This window comes from Mytilus californianus, unplaced genomic scaffold (assembly GCF_021869535.1).
Source record: "Mytilus californianus isolate M0D057914Y unplaced genomic scaffold, xbMytCali1.0.p SCAF_20, whole genome shotgun sequence".
NCBI lineage: Eukaryota > Metazoa > Mollusca > Bivalvia > Mytilida > Mytilidae > Mytilus > Mytilus californianus.
This window is the reverse complement of record NW_026262669.1, coordinates 406,783-427,334: the sequence shown is the minus strand read 5'-3', so window position 1 is coordinate 427,334 and position 20,552 is coordinate 406,783. Positions and strand designations below refer to the sequence as shown.

The 20,552-nt window shown below is 34.1% G+C and overlaps 1 protein-coding gene and 1 long non-coding RNA gene across 20 annotated transcripts in view; one reads left to right on the top strand and one right to left on the bottom strand.

Moving 5' to 3' along the window:
* Window positions 1-20,552, bottom strand: part of LOC127731659 (tight junction protein ZO-1-like) — a 611,031-nt gene that overhangs the window by 520,112 nt on the left and 70,367 nt on the right. For 17 of the 18 annotated variants that reach the window (XR_007995667.1, XR_007995666.1, XR_007995665.1 and 14 more), the window contains 9 exons: window positions 19,897-20,067; window positions 19,098-19,243; window positions 17,532-17,543; window positions 10,526-10,576; window positions 7,765-7,860; window positions 6,245-6,330; window positions 3,762-3,972; window positions 3,007-3,104; window positions 2,173-2,406 (listed from right to left, as the gene is read on the bottom strand). Coding sequence is in view for 15 of the 18 variants with exons in the window: in XM_052240418.1 (XP_052096378.1) it covers window positions 2,173-2,406; window positions 3,007-3,104; window positions 3,762-3,972; window positions 6,245-6,330; window positions 7,765-7,860; window positions 10,526-10,576; window positions 17,532-17,543; window positions 19,098-19,243; window positions 19,897-20,067 (1,105 nt within the window). In the remaining 3 variants the exon portion in view is untranslated. The remainder of the gene's footprint in view (window positions 1-2,172; window positions 2,407-3,006; window positions 3,105-3,761; window positions 3,973-6,244; window positions 6,331-7,764; window positions 7,861-10,525; window positions 10,577-17,531; window positions 17,544-19,097; window positions 19,244-19,896; window positions 20,068-20,552) is intronic. The other variant, XM_052240414.1, reaches the window with a different exon arrangement.
* Window positions 10,592-14,038, top strand: LOC127731668 (uncharacterized). 2 transcript variants are annotated; one of them, XR_007995670.1, is made up of 3 exons: window positions 10,592-11,842; window positions 12,410-12,705; window positions 13,135-14,038. It is a non-coding gene; the product is annotated as an uncharacterized LOC127731668 (long non-coding RNA). The 2 variants fall into 2 exon arrangements; XR_007995671.1 differs by lacking the exon at window positions 10,592-11,842 and adding an exon at window positions 11,891-11,916 and having other exon boundaries at window positions 12,341-12,705.

Here is a 20,552-nt window from a genome sequence, read left to right as displayed (position 1 = left end):
AAGGTTTGTGGGTGAACGTTTGTAATACGAATATACAGTGCTAACAATGCTTTCTAAAAATTTAATGTCCGGAATTTCTTTTGCCGTGTCGACACAGGCTAATGCTAGGCGGTGAGCTACGCAATGAACCTCTACTAAGTGTGGAGAAGTGTCTTTTAAAAGCTGAGATACACCTCCATGCTTTCCTATCATAACCGACGCACCGTCAGACCCCATGCCGAATATTTTAGACAAGTCTACACCAAATGACTTTAAATAGGCAATTATATGTGCAGTAATTGACACGGCGGTACCAGAAGACAAGTTCAAAAGTTTTGTAAAACTAATTTTCAGTTCACCAGCTTTGAGGTATGATAAGTACAAAATTAAATGTTTTTGCGTAGCCAGATCAGTTGACTCGTCGATCATAATTCCCACGGCGGGACTTAACTTTACGTCGGACATCACCTCTTTCTCTATAACATCGGAAATTGTCTGAATAAATTCGGAGCAGGCATTGTTCTCTTGATATAATTTAGAAGTGATCACGGCACCATTTAACTTAGTTAAATCATTTATTGACTGAAATTTGTCCTTGGGTAAGTTTTCTTTAGCAATAAAGTAAGCATTACGGAACAAGGTGCACATTGCGTTGTCAGTCTTTTCATGAACTTTCTCAAATACTGATACAATTGGATTACTTTTGGAAGCTGTCTCTAATTTAAGAGCTTGAACGTGGTCATTGCTATTAGCATGCTCTACAACGGCTGACTTTCGAAAATTTGTCGAACCAGGCTTTACAAAGTTATTTTTAAGTTTATGTTTTTGACAAATGTCACAAAACATGGCATTTAGCATACTGTCAAATCTTAACCATAAAAACAGTTGTAACCATTTATGAATAAAGCTTCTAGCATTTTTAGCAGATTTCGAGTTTTGATCGGAATCGTCACGTTTACGTTTGCCCATGAAGGCAGAATTGTAAAGTTCAATTTGAGACAAAGTCTTTATAACAGTCGGAGATTGTCATGATTGGATATTATTCTTTATGATTTTAATTATAAAAACAGTTTTTAATATGAAAACAAGAATAGAGAACACCCCCCTTATTTATTGGACAACTCAGCTTGGTATACCCAAGCGAAGCTATTCTCAGTGTTTTTCCTATATATTTTAGTAAATTTTCCCCTTGAGAGTACCCCAGTATTTAACACGATGTACAGTGTTAAATAAAATAATATATATCATACTTATTCATTTATAAATATCCTTATTTGAAGAATAACTTTTAAATATCAGGATACTGTTTTAAACTGGATGCTCAATTAAAATAATATCTATAAATCGTAATTAAATAGGATGTTGTTCCATACACTCTTACATGTTTGACCTCGTTTACCTGATTACCTTTATGTACATTGTTATGCATCATTAATTCTATTGATAAAGACAAGCTAAGGACACCTCATCAAAGGTAACAAACCTGTAATCAGTGAATGATTTATGGCTTCAATATAACTTATTGAAGGGATAATTGTTTGACAGCTTCTTGTTATTTAAATAAAAGAAAACGTGTTTTTTCTACTTTTTATTGATGTACACAAGCTAAAGACCAAGCCCATGAAGCCGTACATTTATGTACCCAGAGGATTAGACTAACTGAGACACTTCAAAGTATCTGAAATATGCTGCTTCTGTTTTATTAAACCCAATTATGACCGAAATATCTTTGTGAAATTGATTGCCACAATTATAAACTAAAATGCCCAAACGGACATGCCCAAAGCCCCAAACGGACATTTTTATCGATCGATAGTTGGTAAAAATTGAAATGACCGTTTCATGAAAATGCCTTGAATAACAAAATGTGGCACACCAATTCTATTTGACCGTTTGAGGCTGAGAGCAGCCGGTCATTTTATGAATGTTTCGGTCAAGTCCGGAATATATGACCGTTTTGGAAGCCCTGGTCAGAAGGCACTTCTATCAAAATTTAATCTTTGGTGTTTTATTATATATTGTAATATAAATATAAATAGCCTGAATAACTAAAAGAAATAATCAATTAAAATTTTATGAATGGTGGGACAAAATAAAAAGTGCCTTCCGAATACCAACTATTTTTCAGTTATTTACGAAAAAGCCCCCTAACTTGTTTTTCACCGTCAGTGGTATATTATGAATATTACTTACACTTGAGGGTTTGCGATAACTGGGTGGTGCCGGATAAGGCGGAATACCAGGAATCTTCTCCATGGTGTTAACACTGGGATCAGATGACGACCTCACTAATCGTGGTCGATGTTTGGGTGAGAACTCAAATTCATCCCGATGACGAGTCAAGTCTTGCTCACTTTCACGGGGTCCAGCAAAACTGAGTCGGCTGTTCATTGGGAATAAATAATCATCGTGGACATTGTCTTCTGGCTGAAATAGTCAAAGAATTACATTGACAACAAATAGAATATTTATAAATTACAATATATTCACTGACTAATTATTTGACATCTTGATGATGACCACACAAGCTACCTAATTAGAAGAATCATGACCTTAGCACGACCTTAGCATGACCAACTTATCATCTTCCTTTATATCTTAACACATCTTGTTACTCTGGTATCTTGTACGAACTAATTCAGAATAATAGTCTCTAGTGCCAATCTAAAATAAATACTATCATGTGGGAAATTTTCATTAGTTTTTTTCACTGATTTTGTATCAGGAAAAAAAAGGTGAAAATATGCCTTCAGGTAAATTTGATCTTTAAGGTAGATCAGAATCAGATACATGAAAAACACGAAAAATTTAACCTTACTAATTAGAATTTGATTTTGAAGTCACAAAATTTAATCTTCATGAAAATAGTCCCCTTAATATTATGTTATCCCAATGTTTGTTTGTTGAACATGCGAACCAGCGTGCATTGGTGGAGGAAGTCACAGTACCTGGAGAGTACTTCTAACCTGAGGCAGGAAATGTTTCCATCATGGACTCTTTGCATAAATTTAATGGGAGATAACTCACTTGTCCTTCTGACATCCATATCTGTTGTTTTTGCTGCACCTCTATAACTTCCAACACTCTTCTAAACCAAATATCTGTGTTATTCTGTACAACTGCTCCTATTTAAATCAATCAAACTAATTATTAATAAGCTCATGATAAAAAAAAATTGTAGACCTTGTAGGTCTAATTTGTATGATACATTGTTTATTGAATTTTTGTTGTGGACTATCAGCAAAATTTCCCTTTACTTTAACAGATACTGTGGATTCATTATTATTGGAGGGGGGGGGGGGGGGGGGGGGGGGGGTACCAATAGTTGTGGATTTTGTGGGTATGGGTGAAGAATCACAAATTTAAGGGTTCAACAAAATTTTCCCTAAACTTTTATACAGAATTAACACAACCAGGAAAACAAGGTATCTATGATATGATTTTTTTCTCGACCTATGAAAATTGAATATGAATGTTTTCTCAGTAGTTGTCAGTTGTGAACTCTTTCACTCTTTCAGAATCAGCAAGGTATTGTAGCCTCTTTCTGATATTTTGCAGAGTTATCACTTTTGATTGGATGATATATAATGTCAATAATCACATATAACATTCTGAGGATATTTAAATTATTTCATTTTCAACATTTTACTACTATTTCATTTCAACAGAAATATCAAGTACGGTGTTGCCTGTGAAACTATATTTGTGACCATCAAATCTGCAATTGACGGTGGCAACTTTTCATACACAACACGATTATTCCTTAGTAATAGTATACATACCAGTAAACAGGTGACTGTACATTTTCTCTAACTTCAAACTTTGCTCGTAAAGTTTCTTAGGGTTTTTACTGGAACCCTTAGCCAGACGAGATCGAGATTCTTTGACAACATTTTTGCTCTCAGCTTTTAGGAAGATGACAATTGGATAATACTGTGCATAATTTAGTTTGTCAACATTGTTTGGAGTGACATCTAATAGACAATGTTTTCTCTGGAAAATAAAAACAAAACAAATCATAAGTCAATTCTTTAGTGTTGTCAACGTTGTTTAGAGTGACGTCTAGTAGACAATGTTTTCTATGGAAAATAGAGAAAAAAAAATTATATATATTATGAACTCTTCTATCTGTCTAATTCTTACCGGAATTATCCTTTTTCTGACCTGTTGATTATTTTTATTTAATCTACTTGTGGTTCCTTTGATCTCAGTTCTTCATTGGTCAAAATTCGATTATGACGTCAAATTTTCTTGCTTTCCTCTGAAATTCCTATTGTGACGTCATGAAAAAAGGCGACCATGACTGATGACATCATATAGAAAGAACATATCTTTTTGCAGATCATTCGAAAAGAAGAATTAAATTTGTCTGCATATGATCGAGAAATCATTAGAGAAACAGATTCCATCACAAATCTCGTGCAATACGATTTTTATTCACTCTCAACAGTTAAATTTTTAAATTTGAAAATTTAACTGTCTTGAGCGGATAAATATCGTATCACACATGATACAGTAGTAGAATCTATATTAGACTGTAATTTTTACAAGGGTATCAGGGCCTAATCTAGGATTTTGAAGAGGGAGAAGTGACTTCTCCTTCCATGAGAGAGAAGGGAGAAGTGGTCAACTTCTTGGAGAAGTGAGATTCCATTACCGTTTCGGTTGCATCGTGTTTTCATGCTTATCACATGTATCACTAAGGAAATTGTTTTATATTCAATAAAAGATACACTTGCAGTTTTTTCATATGTTATTGTACACAATGTATATATATATAGAAAGTTCTTAATAAAAAGGTTTAGACAATATATAGTTGTTATTTATTTATTGATACCATAATGTGTTCTAAATAAAATTTGTAGATTGGGACATGAGGGAGTAGCCTAGTAATATTATCAAGATTATGATGCATTAAATTCATGTGCATCTGCCTCAATTTATTTTTAAAACTCCAGAAAAATATGACTCCCAGTTTACCTGATGAATTTCATATGACTGGGAATTTAATTTATATCACCACTTGTCATTATTTTGTAAAACATTATTGAATGTCCAGCACATTTATGTGAGTTGTAAATTAAGATTATCGTTAAAGATTGTAAGTCTATAAATTGAAAATATCTTTCAATCGCAAAATAATTATCCGATAAAGAGCTAATTTCTATCATTTTTTTAAAAATATCATCCATATCAACGAAGTGGTCATGAGAAAAAATCCACTGCTGATTACAATCTGGTCGAGTGTCGTACGTTTGCAATCACATTATCCATCAGCTGTCTTTCTACCTTTTATATTTCAATTTTTATTCAATGAATATAATAAATCTACCGTTAGTTCCCACCCTTTATCTACCGAATAGTAAAATTGATCGACTCGTGTAGGTAATAAAAATAAAACAAATCAGCTGAGTGATTACGCAACATCCTCAGATGAAAATCATCGTAAAACGATAACTTAAACAGGCGGTCAGTATCCCGTTTGAACAGTTTTGAAAGTTATATCCGAGGATGTTCAAAGTCGCCGTTGTATTTATCTAATTTGATCGTTTACAGTATTAGTCCTGGGTCGTTTTGAAAATCTCGATTTTCCTTGTCAGCCGCCATTTTTTTTACCTGTGAGACTTGTCAATCACAAGTTGTCTCCCTTTTACCGATTTTGATAGCGATTTGACTTCGCTATGAAGTCAGTCGGCCGGCGAGATTTAGCGATTTTCAAAATTCTTTGGCGACTTAAATCGTCATTTCGCCGGCAAGATTATGGCCTGGGGTATGAGAGTGATAGATGATACATGTAGACAAGTCTTAAAATTATTAGACTTACACTTAAAAAAAAAATTAATACTAACTAAAGAAGTTCATTTCCAAATTATAAACTGTTTATTTTATCATTAACCAAAACAACACACATCCAATTAAAAATTAAAAACATGAAGATAAAAATTTTTTTTTTACTGTGGTCTCAGCTACAGCAACAACAAATTTACTTTAACAAACTTAATGAAAGCAAAAATGAAAGACAATAATTCAAAACTGGCCATAGCACAACAACACAATGGCGGGATGTATAAGTACAGAGCCACGTCATAAGTATATAATCAAAAATGGATTTTTCAATGAAAATGTTTTGACAAAAAACCTTAACAAAAGACTATTATGGATGATTAATATTAATTTAAAATATTCCATATATGACACTGAATCTTTATCAATCAAATGTTTATTTCTATGTAAATACATATATTAGTTAAAAACTGTTACTAACCTTGTTGATAATTTCTTTGATTGCACCAAGTCTTATAATACCAGATCTTGTTTTCTTCTCATCTTCCAAACCATGGTTGTCTTGTTCTGTCAGAATAAAACAATTATTATAAAACAACTAATCCAAGAATTCAAGTATTGCAAAATATGCAAAGGTCTCATGGGCGGATCCAGCCAGTTTTAAAAGGGGGGTTCCCAACCCAGGATAAAGGGGGGTTCCAACCATATGTCCCCATTCAAAAGCATTGATCGTCAAAGAAAAGGGGGAATTCCAACCCCTGGAAAACACCCCTACCCCCTCTGGATCCGCAACTGGATCTGTCAGGAATAAAATAATTATAGAATGACTTATCCAAGAATCAAAAATATTGCAAAATATTTAACGAGCATCCGAAAGACACATTAATTCTAAAATATGTGAGAGTGAATTTTCACTGTTGTTTAGTCAATATTTTTCAATTACAGGACTCATTTCACATGTGAAATTATTACATTTTTATTCAACTGGGAAATCACAGTATTTCACTGCACTAAATGTAATAAAAAAGAATATAAAATTGTCCCTGTAACATGGTATCAATGTGTTAGTCTGAGGTGAAGAGCCTTGTCTAAAGTTGCCGACAATTCCTAAGTTTTTGTGATATATTCAATGGAATTATTGCAGCCTCACATAGAATTTTGTGATATACTCATTATTGCATCATCACATAGAACTTTGTGATATACTCAATGGAATTATTGCAGCCTCACATAGAATTTTGTGATATACTCAATGGAATTATTCATGTTATTGTAGCCTCACATAGAATTTTGTGATATACTCAATGGAATTCTTGCAGCCTCACATAGAATTTTGTGATATACTCAATGGAATTCTTGCAGCCTCACATAGAATTTTGTGATATACTCAATGGAATTATTGCAGCCTCACATAGAATTTTGTGATATACTCAATGGAACTATTGCAGCCTCACATAGAATTTTGTGATATACTCAATGGAATTATTGCAGCCTCACATAGAATTTTGCTTTTTAATTCAGATCCTATTATTTCTATGTAAAATTATTTCTTAATTTATATAATGTTAAAGTCAGATTTTTTTGAAAAACAAGAATGTGTCCATAGTACACAGATGCCCCACTCGTACTATCATTTTCTATGTTCATTGGACCGTGAAATTGGGGTCAAAACGCTACTTTGGCATTAAAATTAGAAAGATCATATCATAGGGAACATGTGTACTAAACTTCAAGTTGATTGGACTTCAACTTCATCAAAAACTACCTTGACCAAAAAGTTTAACCTGAAGCAGGGCAGACGGACGGACGGACGAACCAACGGACGAAAGGGTGAACGAACGCACAGACCGAAAAAACATAATGCCACTAGGTGGGGCATAAAAAAAAACAATTGTGATTTCATACTTTAGAAGATTCAAATTATGAGAATGTTCTATAGACATTTTCCTTCTTGTCACATCAGACGATTCGTTTTTAATCCTACTACACTGCCATACTTACGAGGAGATTCAAATCTATCTGGGTATTCCATCAACATCTTCTCTCTAGCTACATCAGACAGAGCACCAAATATCACCACTGGACGAACAAAGTTTACTGTAAACAGAGAAAGCATGAAAATGAAATTACACAAATTTGAAAATCAATTCAAATCAATTCAAAGACTTTATGGTTTAAATCAAATATATTTTAAAAAGGAATTGAATAAAGGCTCATATTATAAAAATGCTTTTCCAAAAAATAGGATAGTATAATAATTGGTTTTTACATATATAACTTGTTAATACTGCAATTGGTGTCAAAGTTAGTCAGGGGAGACAATCCTCCCTTGTGTATTTTTTGTTGACATGCTACTTTTGTCGTCTTTCGTTTTTTCCCCATGGAGATGTCAGTTTCTCTTTGCCTTATGAGTTTGAATATGCAGGGGTTCAAATTAGCGGTGGTCCGAGGTCCGTGACCTTCCACTTTTGCAATCGGACTTTCGTTTTGGTTCCTAGCTACGCCCGACGGACCTTTGATTTGAAGAAAATAAAAATTAACTTTGCTGACCTTTTTTAACTATCAGTATCGTCATTTCAAAGCCATATTTTTATTATATACCCCTCGAGAGCTTACTTCAAATCATTTTAACGTCGGCAAAATGAGTTTGTTAATTTATTAGAACGTGATGAAAGATGCCGTAAGTAAATTTGTAATCCATGTATTGCATTAAAAACGCCATATTCCCTTCCAAAAAGCGTCTCAAACATTGTTTATTTTTGTAATTTTTCTCGTCGGCCATTGAAATATGTGTACAGCATTCATCGGAAACGGACCAGATATGAACGAAATCCGGATTCTTACGATAATGACTACGGACACATGAATGGCGCAGCTGACAGAAGAGAGGGGTTGAACAGCTTTTGAGGGAGGTGGGAGGAGATGGGAGAGAAAAAAGATTCTAAAATTGGAAGGTGGGAGATAAGGGCGGGAGGTGGGAGAAGGGTACCCACTGTCCACCCCCTCAGAAGAATATTGATCCTAAAAGGAAAAATTACGCTTTCCACACGCATTTAATACTTGATCTACTTGAATGATGTATATATTTTCATGCCCCCCAAGGGTGACTGGGGAATAGAAGTATGGTCACCATTGGTCTTCCTCCGACCGGCAGTAAAACCCTTGCTAAAGTGGGGCGTCCGTTTGGCTGTGCGGGATGTACAAATTTCCAGCCACGTCAGGTCAGAATGGGGACGTTAAATCCGATGCCTCGTGTAAATAGAGTGCCACGCTCTTTGCACGTTAAGAACCCTTGCAACAACTCTTTGAGGGGTCCGTAGGTGGCCTGTTGCAAGGCTAAATTTCTGTCCCTATCCAATATTCCCTCATTTCTCGTGGCAGTCTAAATTTCTCCGACTTTACTCCCAGACGCCTCTATTACAGAACCTACCTATTGTATTTATTGTTAATTTGTTCTCGTCCTGATTATGCATGAAATATTTGCCACTGGACGTTAAGCAACCAACAATCAATCAATATATTTTCATGTATATGCATTGTTTCAATTTAATTATAAAAGTTGCTCAACTCTGGGACTATTATTATACTAATATCATTATATTATGTCCCAGCAGAGCTTAACTTTGTTAAATCTCTATGTTTTTTTTAATGAGAAACACTGAATTTCATAAACATGATAACAGAGTAGTTTTTCAATTGAACTTTAATTGATATAACAACTTTTTTTTCCTTTTTGGTGTAAAAAAAAGTTCTTTTTTTTATCAGTGCTAGATACTTAGTTGGTAGTTTCTGACAAGACAACTAATATAATCATTGTGCAACTAGATATGATAAACTTAAACAGCTTTGAATTGGAACTCTTACTTTAATTGTATACTCGGGAATAAATTTAACAAAAATATAAAAAAAAAAGATACATATATAGCCCTTTATATCATAGTTAATACCAAACATTGTAGCGCCGCGAGCAACTTTGAACACTCCTCTTTCAAATCTCGTCACTTCTCTCTATCAGTTTCAAAAAGAGAAGTCACTTCTCCCTATGATTCTGAAGTAGTGTGAGCCCTGAATTTATTGTATAATTGTCAATGATTGAGACAACACACCCACCCACAGTGACACCCTCCCCAATACAAAAAAAAAGATTATTGGACTTCATAATATACAAGACAAATACATTTATTACATTATACAAGTTATACCACAGTGACACTGACAGTGTAGTGCTTTATGTATATGGTGGCCTGGAAATTATTTGTAAACTTAACAAAACATTACATGCAGTTCTTTAAATATGATGAAACAAGCTCAGTATAACCTAACACCATGTGTATCTTAGTTACTGAGTTATGAAATATTTCATGTAAAAGTAGGACCTAGGATTTAGGTTGTGGACCTTTCAGTTTGGAGTGTCAAAGGTCCTGGACCTTCCAGTACCAAATGTTAATTTGAACCCCTGATATGAAGTCAGGGGAGACAATACTTCCTTATGTATTTTTTGTTGACATGCTCTTTATCCGTTGTTTTTCGTTTTTTTGCCATGACATTGTTTCTCTTCATCCTATGAGTTTTGAATATGAAGCAAGTCAGGGGAGACAACCTTATGTATTTTTGTTGACTTGCTCAATGTCAGTTTGTCTTCACCTAATGAGTTTTATATATCTCCTCGGTATATTCTGTTCTCTTTCTTAGTATTTTGAAATGCTTTAGAGATCAAACTTTATATGTAACGAGATAAGACAAAAACAATAATATTTCTTACCGTCACTTATCAGAACTTTCTCATAAGCAGGGAACTTTGTTGTGAGATTAGCTGTTAAAAGAAAAACAATAAATGTAACAAACACATAAATGCAGAAAACAGACCAAATATTAATATAATAATATAATAAATAAAGTAAAAGGTAAACTGAAAGTCCAAAAACATTTACCCTTTCTAGAAAAATACTTTGATATTTCCGTCAGGGTGGTTGACATTCATTGCTCTATCATATATTATCATGTCAGACAAAAAGATAAGGGACATATCTCTTAAAATCAATATTACGTTTGTTACAACCATTTTAATGAATATAATGCAAGCTTCTAAATAACACAGCTCATTGTTGCTCTTATATAAAAGTTAAATACACAAATACTTTTTTTTTAAGATAAAGAATAATCTAACTATCCATTTTGTGTAAGACAAATGTATATAAAAGAAAATGACTTAAATGCCACAGTTATCTTATTTTATAAATTCTATTAACCTGAATATATACCAGTAATGGTCATGCCCTTTTGATATATCTCAAATTAGGCTATAGCTTGGAATCTTGTTACATGCACAATATGTCCTTCTTTGCTTCGTTTATAAAGAATGTATATAGGTCATACAAAAATACAGCAAAAACTACTTGTCTTTAAAAAAAAAAAAGAAAAAAAAGGCCCATGCACTTTATTTTTCATTTTGTTGATTATTGTACTGTATTTTCAGAACCCAAAATTAACTATTATCTTCAAGAAGGAGATCATTAATAAAAATGATAAATTGTTAATTCTAATATATATTTTTGTTGAAATATAAAAATCGAATTCATATTCTTTCTTCCAAATATTAGCCTTCTTGTCTCATACATCTTAAGTTACAATACCAACCTCTTTTTTATTGAAGATAAAAAGATAGAGAAGACCATGTACAAGGTTTGAAGACAGAAAAGTCAAGTAAACAGGAAGATGATACCTTATATCAGGAAAATTTTTACATGTGTCTGATTTTCATGGAGGATATTCAATCTCAAAATTAACCCTTCACACACATTTCACTTACAAGTGGAATGCATTGTACAAGGCAAAAAATGAACCCCACAATAATTCAATGCCCTGCCCTTTCTGAGGCACAAACCACAAACAAAACCTGAAGAAAATATTCCCCTGATAAAGAGTATATGGAATTAGAATGTTATTTGAATTGGTATTGTTAAGAACGAATTAGGTAACTTAGTTTTAACCCATGAGCCTTAAAACTAAACTATGGGCCTTGGTGGAAAAGTGGTCTAAGTAGTTAATCAACAGTGATCATTAGCCTGTCAACCCTAAGGTTGTGTAGGAGCCTCGGTGGGCAAGTGGTCTAAGTAGTTAATCAACAGTGATCATTAGCCAGTCAACCCTAAGGTTGTGTAGGAGCCTTGGTGGGCAAGTGGTCTAAGTAGTTAATCAACAGTGATCATTAGCCTGTCAACCCTGAGGTTGTGTAGAAGCCTTGGTGGTCAAGTGGTCTAAGTAGTTAATCAGAAGTGATCATTAGCCTGTCAACCCTGAGGTTGTGTAGGAGCCTTGGTGGAAAAGTGGTCTAAGTAGTTAATCAACAGTGATCATTGTCAACCCTTAGGTTGTGTAGGAGCCTTGGTGGTCAAGTGGTCTAAGTAGTTAATCAACAGTGATCATTGTCAACCCTTAGGTTGTGTAGGAGCCTTGGTGGTCAAGTGGTCTAAGTAGTTAATCAACAGTGATCATTGTCAACCCTTAGGTTGTGTAGGAGCCTTGGTGGTCAAGTGGTCTAAGTAGTTAATCAACAGTGATCATTGTCAACCCTTAGGTTGTGTAGGAGCCTCGGTGGGCAAGTGGTCTAAGTAGTTAATCAACAGTGATCATTGTCAACCCTTAGGTTGTGTAGGAGCCTTGGTGGTCAAGTGGTCTAAGTAGTTAATCAACAGTGATCATTAGCCTGTCAACCCTAAGGTTGTGTAGGAGCCTTGGTGGGCAAGTGGTCTAAGTAGTTAATCAACAGTGATCATTAGCCTGTCAACCCTAAGGTTGTGTAGGAGCCTTGGTGGGCAAGTGGTCTAAGTAGTTAATCAACAGTGATCATTAGCCTGTCAACCCTAAGGTTGTGTAGGAGCCTTGGTGGGCAAGTGGTCTAAGTAGTTAATCAACAGTGATCATTAGCCAGTCAACCCTAAGGTTGTGTAGAAGCCTTGGTGGTCAAGTGGTCTAAGTAGTTAATCAACAGTGACCATTAGCCTGTCAATCCTAAGGTTGTGTAGAAGCCTTGGTGGTCAAGTGGTCTAAGTAGTTAATCAACAGTGACCATTAGCCTGTCAATCCTAAGGTTGTGTAGAAGCCTTGGTGGTCAAGTGGTCTAAGTAGTTAATCAACAGTGATCATTGTCAACCCTTAGGTTGTGTAGGAGCCTCGGTGGGCAAGTGGTCTAAGTAGTTAATCAACAGTGACCATTAGCCTGTCAACCCTAAGGTTGTGTAGGAGCCTTGGTGGTCAAGTAGTCTAAGTAGTTAATCAACAGTGATCATTGTCAACCCTTAGGTTGTGTAGGAGCCTCGGTGGGCAAGTGGTCTAAGTAGTTAATCAACAGTGATCATTGTCAACCCTTAGGTTGTGTAGGAGCCTCGGTGGGCAAGTGGTCTAAGTAGTTAATCAACAGTGATCATTAGCCTGTCAACCCTAAGGTTGTGTAGGAGCCTTGGTGGTCAAGTGGTCTAAGTAGTTAATCAACAGTGGTCAGTAGCCTGTCAACCCTGAGGTTGTGTAGGAGCCTCGGTGGGCAAGTGGTCTAAGTAGTTAATCAACAGTGATCATTAGCCAGTCAACCCTAAGGTTGTGTAGGAGCCTCGGTGGGCAAGTGGTCTAAGTAGTTAATCAACAGTGATCATTGTCAACCCTATGGTTGTGAGTTTGTTGTGGCAGGTGCATTCCACTCCTATCTTAACTGACAAGGCCAGTTTTCCTGTCGAAGGTTCTATCCTTGTACTCTGGCGTCCTCCACCTATAAACTTTTTATAGTGGCCACATGATATAACCAAGAATGCTGAAAGTGGCATTAAACACAAACTATTAATCAATTAATAAACTGTACTACGACAAGATCACTTGAGAGGTGAGATTTAAAGCTCCATTGGCCATGATCATGCATATATAAACAAAGAATTTCGAATGGTCTGATATTACTACAAGGGTCACCACAGCTTGACTCTGGTGTTAATAAGGGTTTGGAAGTGATATGCAAGACTGAATGTAAAACTGAACAAGTCAACTGTATGAAGTCTTACACTTCAAGTAAACTTCCATCTGAATAATCCTGTGGCAAGACCAGTTTTAACTGTTGTTAGGGGTCATTTTGAACTTTCATAATATTTTCTCGCTCCAGTGATTTTGTGTCATGAATTGATACACCCAATCATTTTTATTCCATTTCACTGAGATTGATTGATTGTTTGGTGTTTAACCTCAAGCTTGGTTTATTCATGGATGCCAGTTATTATTGGTAGAGAAAGCCAGAGTACCCCCCCCCCCCCCCCCCCCCCCAGGAAGCTGGTAATCCTAGTAAATTAAGATTTGAACACACCTTTCCATGAGCGGGGTTTAACATTTCACTCAGAAAGAAGTGTGAGTGTTGATTGATTGATCCATATACAGATATTACATGCTTATATAGGACTCCATCCATCATGGTAATATGGATTTGATTAGAAGACTGGGATGCTGAGTCAAATTTCTATTATATTTTCTTCACTAGGTAACATTCTACAGGAAGAAATGTCCCCATACTGAAAAAAATGTAAATCTAACTCAAAGTAAACCAGTCTTTAACTCTTACTCCTTAATTCTGCATAATAACAAGCAGCAATTTACTATTCCAAAGCATTTTCTTTTGACCTAGTTCGGAATAGAGCCCAAAAACATTCCATATTCCCAGAAAAGCCACTTTCCATTTGACACCAACGGAGAACTTGTTATAGGAGTAAATATATTCCTGTTATAAGTTCATTCCATACATGTATATATACATAAAAGAAATAGATTTTCAAGATAAAAAAAGATACATAATTTTGATCATGCTGTGTAATTATGTACTGATTTACCAAACAAGAAGTGTCATAGCTTTCAGATATTTCTTCGGAACTGTAATTTCATCATAAACTAAAACAAATGGGACATTTAAAATTTTATATAAAATAGGTAAAAATGTAGGGTGTTTATGTAGTAATTTATCCTAAATCAAACTTTGAACAACCTCAAATAGGAACTAATGCCCATTTTATTTTCTGTTCGTGAAAATATTATGTATCCCCCCTCTCCCCCCAAGGAAGGCATTTTTTTTTTTAAATGTGGGTGGTTGTATTTCAAAATAAATGAATGATGGAGGTGGAGCCCGAGAGCAGGAAATGAAATAAGTTGGGTGTCAGTATGTTAAAAAAGGTGTAATATGATGGGTTTTGGGTTATTTTCTTGACTATATGGGTTGTGGTCATTTATGGGTGGGGGTTTGATCTATTCTAATTTCTGTGGGTGATGGGGGTTAAAAAAAGTGCCTTCCTGGCAGGGGACGGACATAGTATTTTCTGGGTCAGCCATGTTCGTACAGAAAATCAGAGTTAAAACCCCTAGTCTTTAATTCATATTGGCACTACATATCCATCTGAAAGCAATGACTATTTTTTTTCCATGTCTGGCTTAAGTGAACTCACCATAATAATTGTCGCCTAAAACAATAAATTATCTCCCTTTGAATAGATGGCAGAAATTTGATGTTTTTTATGATTTGTGATGAATGTGAGATCTCTGTCATACAGCGATATAATATAGTGACAGATCTCTGTGATACAGCGATATAATATAGTGACAAATACACTCTGTGAAATGATCTATAGTGATAGTTATCTAAAAATTTGCATACTTGGAGAACAAAAAATAACAAATCAAAAGTGTCATTTTTAAACATCGTTAAAATACAGATGTTAGCTTCAACATTAACTTTAGAATACATTTCTAACTTTCAAAAAGGCATAAAAGGATCTATGTTGGCATTCCAACAATGTATGAAAAAAATCATCCGAAGAAAATTAGATTAACTACATCATGTGGTTCAATTTTTCTATGAAATTTATTCCAAATTCTCACTAAGATATCACTGACTATTATGGATGTTAGGAACAATGGTTGACAGAGAGATACAGGAGACACAAGGGATCCACATTTAATATGTAGAATGAATGACTTGATACAGGGCACACAATGATACATACACCAAGAATCTTGATCACATCTTGATCTTATAAAACCAACTACAATTATATCATCAAATAATGTTTCAATATAAACTTGATCATAACAGAATGAAAAACTTGTTGAACAATCAGTTCTTGCTATGATGTAATAACATAAGCATAAAATTAAAAATGTACTGGAAAGTGCACGAAATTTAAAGTTGTATATTTATATTAAAATCACTGCTACATTTGCGTCATCAATTTTCATAAACATTTTCTAAGTTTCACAAATTGATTCTGATTTGTTTCAAATGAATTTTTAAAAATTGCTGACAAATCTGCCTTTTAAAAACAATTTCAAAGAGTAATCTCCCTTAACACTGGTTTAGCGACCTTCTGACTCTTGTGAAAATACACCTTGATGGTCCCATTTCTGGAAAAGTCCTTCAAAACAAGGAAACAAAAGTGGTCTTACTAATTATGACTAAGGCATGAACCTTAGAAATGGCTTTCTATGTAATTACCTATAATGTTTCTACTCTATGTGCAATGATAATGATTGTGTAAGTATTTTACTATTGAACATAAGACAATTAAAGCTATTCTATCATTCCATCAGTATTCTCAGTACTTTGAAATCAACCTAGGTGCTATGTTATCTATTATTCTAATGCAATGTAACATGTAAAGCTATTTTTGATTGGATGATGTCTGCCCTCAAATGGTTGAGGGTCGAAGTCATAGGCAACAATGAAGAGTAGTCGCTGTGGATGATTCTGGGATATATAAATATTGAAATAAAATAGAAATAATAATACTGTATGTGAAGAGTTGCCACTGTCAATTATGGATTGACGCTGACAAACTGTTAAATCTATCTTTGGTCTGCTCTGCCAGTAAAACACCATTCATGACCATGGAATCCCAATCTGAAGGTGGCAACTCTTTGAATACATTACTACTATTCCTTAAATGGAACTGACCTTAAAGTTACCTATGGCACATGACAATGATATATTAACAAGATGATATGATTGGTTGATTGGCTATTTGATAAAAGTTCAATGGCAAATAGCCATTGTGTATCTAAGGACCATGTTGGTATTGAAAGTATATATAAGCTAACACTATTAAAACTATCAAAAAGGTTGATGACATTTCATGCAAATCTGAAATTCTTCTTCCGTGTAACAGAATTCTTTAGGCAATCAATGTGGCAAGACGGCAGCATGTGAAATATGTTGTTCTGTATTACACTACGACATTCAATGTGGCAAGATGGCAGCATGTGAAATATGATGTTTGTATTACACTACAGCTCACATGGATTTTGTTATTTCCACCTGTCCATGGTAAGATTGGGGACATAGGGGGAAAACTTTTGAAATGGTCCTCTGTTTAAACCTTGTGGGGTACACATATCCACCTGTCCATTATGGATGTGGGCACAGAGGCAAAAAAAAACTTTTAGAAGTTCTCCTGTTTAAACTTTAAGAGGTAAACATGTCAACTATGTTCTGACTTAATAAGAACTTAATAAACAATACTGTGGAAAAAAGTATTTACTTTCAATATTTTTTGAAAAAATAGAGATTAAATTTGAGTGGTCAAGAGTGGACTGTCCACCATTGACAGGTGAAAACAACAAAATCCACACGAGTTGTTGTGTAGTTCATTTAAAGGTCAAGAGGTCAAATGATACATAGAATGACAAAAGCAGCATGGCTAAAAACTAAAAGGTTGTCATAGCAATTGAGGAAACTACGGGTGACATACACTTACCACCATCATCAGCTAAAAACCACAAAACCACATCAATGTTAGGTAAAACAACAAAAGACTAATAACTAGCTAATTTATTCAAGGGATATTCTTTTTCATGGTTAAAGAAAAAATGTTGTTTTTTTCAAAGCAACAAATTTATTGTTTTGTGCAAGATTCAAAACATTCAAGTATCCATTGATAAAGTATATTACTGCTATATTAGGAATACACTTAAGGATGTACTTGGGTCAGGTTTAGGAATTTTTGTCAGATGTTCGGACTCCTTGTTTTTTTTCCTACGATACAGGGTAAAATATTTTGCCCCATATCACCCATTTTTCTTTTCATATAAGACTTCAATAGCTCATAAAAGGTCATTTACAAAAATTTAAGCAGATTCTAGATTTCTTTTCTTTTCTTTTCGATTTGAGACCCAAAATATATCAATGCAAATATATGGTAAAAGTCTGAGTAAGCCTTTTCCCGCCATTTTTCAAAATTAAATATCTCGAAAAGGAGCTCCATAACCTATCAATATTTTTATCTTATTTTGTTCCTTAACTAATGCTCTTTTGATCAATTTTAAATTCTAGATTTTTTTAATTTCACCTAAGTACATCCTTAAATGTTTACAAAAGTGAAAAGTTTTCTTGAACAGTTATCTAAATTTTGACTTATAATTTAAAAATATAAATGTAGCCTTTATGTAGAGTTGGGTTATACAAGTACTGAAGATCCAATTGTTTTCTTGTTAACACATTTTTGTGGATTGAAGAAAGTTTTTACTGTATGGATACTGGATTTTCTGGCTGAACAAATTTTGTATACAAACTATAGCAAATGTGTGTCTTGTTGGATATTTAAAACCTTACACATAAAACCCACAAAATAATCCCCTTTCCCCTCCTTTGTAAAAAGACAAAGACAAAATAATCCCCCCTTCCTTTGTAAAAAGACAAAGACAAAATAATCCCCTCCCCCCTCCTTTGTAAAAAGACAAAGACAAAATAATCCCCCCCCCCTCCTTTGTAAAATGACAAAGACAATGGAAAGACATTAACACATAAAACAATTTAATAACAACAACATAAACTTAACAATATAACATATACAACAAGAAACAATAATAAAATATCATCTAGCACCATATGAGTATACTATATATTATATATATGGGTGAACTTAGAAACTGTTGCAGTCCTGGATCAATTATTTTCTTGTTTTAATGTGTAGGATCACGTAGAATCTCCATTCATGATTCTGAAAGTCAAGATTCTGGTTCACTTCAAAACCTGGATCACATAGACTCTTGACTTAAGGTTCTGGATCACTCAAAAAATTGTCGGGAGCCGTGTTTTTAAGATAGATCTATATAACTGATATATGGTATATGATATTATTCAGAAATACATTTTAATCAGGCTTCTGGAATTTTTTTCATTTTGCTGAAATTTACATAAAAAATATTCTCTCTGGAATTTCTAGCATCAGTTTCCAAATTCACATTTACCATGGCTATACTACTACTACACTACAATTTCCTTAGCAACCTTTTGAACCAATCAAAAGGCTTTTTAGACTTACAAAAAATAACGTCTTCCCAGTGATCCTTGCCAAGTGACTTGGACCGCCGGGCAGTTTTACGTTTGAACAAGCCCCTCCCCACTTTAGCTGGTGAGTTTTCTTTGTCTGCTTCAGATGTCTGTTGTGTTCCCATTATTTCATCTGCTCTGTAAATCAAAAGACATTTTGTTATATCACTGCCAATCTTTATATCCATGTCAAGTTATTGGTTTATCAAATAAAGTCTCCAAGGCTCCGTGTTGAAGGCCGTACTTAGACCTATAATTGTTTACTTTTTACACATTGTGACTTGGATGGAGAGTTGTCTCATTGGCACTCATACCACATCTTCTTATTTCTCTTTATATCAATGTGTCAATTTGCAGAATTCAAATTTTTATAAAATGTAGGTTTTTAGTCCAAAAAATCAATTGTCAGGCAATGGTCTAGATTATAGAGTACTTGAAGTAAGAGATAAGAGAAATAGTCATTTCAATGTGTCCAGCTACTAGTTGTTTACTTGGTCATTACAATTTGTCAAGTTACAAGTACAAATATATCAAATAGTTTTTATATCAATGTGTCAAGTTACAAAGACTTATGTCATTAAATCTGTATTTATACAAACTAAACTTTTTACATAGAAGCCTAATATTTTTAGGGACTCAATCTCAATAGTCTCTTTGATGAGTTTTACTCATTTCTATAGTTCTGTTGGGCTGAAAGTCCTTTCTTACTATGCCATTCATTCTAATAGCATAACCCTTACTTGTACACAACAAAATTATATGACATTGATCTTCAATGCTAATATAGTTACCTTGTTCTATTAGGAATGATTCCCTTTTTGTTCTCTTTGTTATTTTTGCCAAGTGATACGGCTAACCAAGACCCTACACTTCCTCTAAACAGTGTATCCTTGACGAGGAAAATGTCACCATGGTTAATAGATAATTCACCTTGTTCAGTAGTTTCTAACGAAAAATGAGCTCTGAAAAAATGGAAAAACATTAGATCCTTTTTCTACACAGATTTCAAATATATATATATATATATATATATCATCATCATTGATGAATTGCAGCCGAACCTGCAATATGTCTGAACTATATTTTTGTTTGTTTGTTTAGTATATGAAGTAACATGTAGTCGTTAGTAAAACTATTTACACGTATAAAGTGTCTGAAATATACACATTATGCTGATCTATTCTAATAAGTCCATGCATTGTTATTTGTTTTTTTCAACTTTTGTAATTTGGATCTACCCTTTAGTATGTTATAGTGTGGCGTTGGGTTTTTTTTGCTCTTTGGTCAGATTGTTGTCTCTTTGACACAATGCCCGTTTCCATTCTCTATTCTATATATCAAATGTAAAAATTTGAGTCAAATTAGTGAACATGATTTTGAAAGCTAATGCCTCTTTAATATTGATACTATAAATACTTTAATAATTAGGCCACATCCAGTTAGTTTG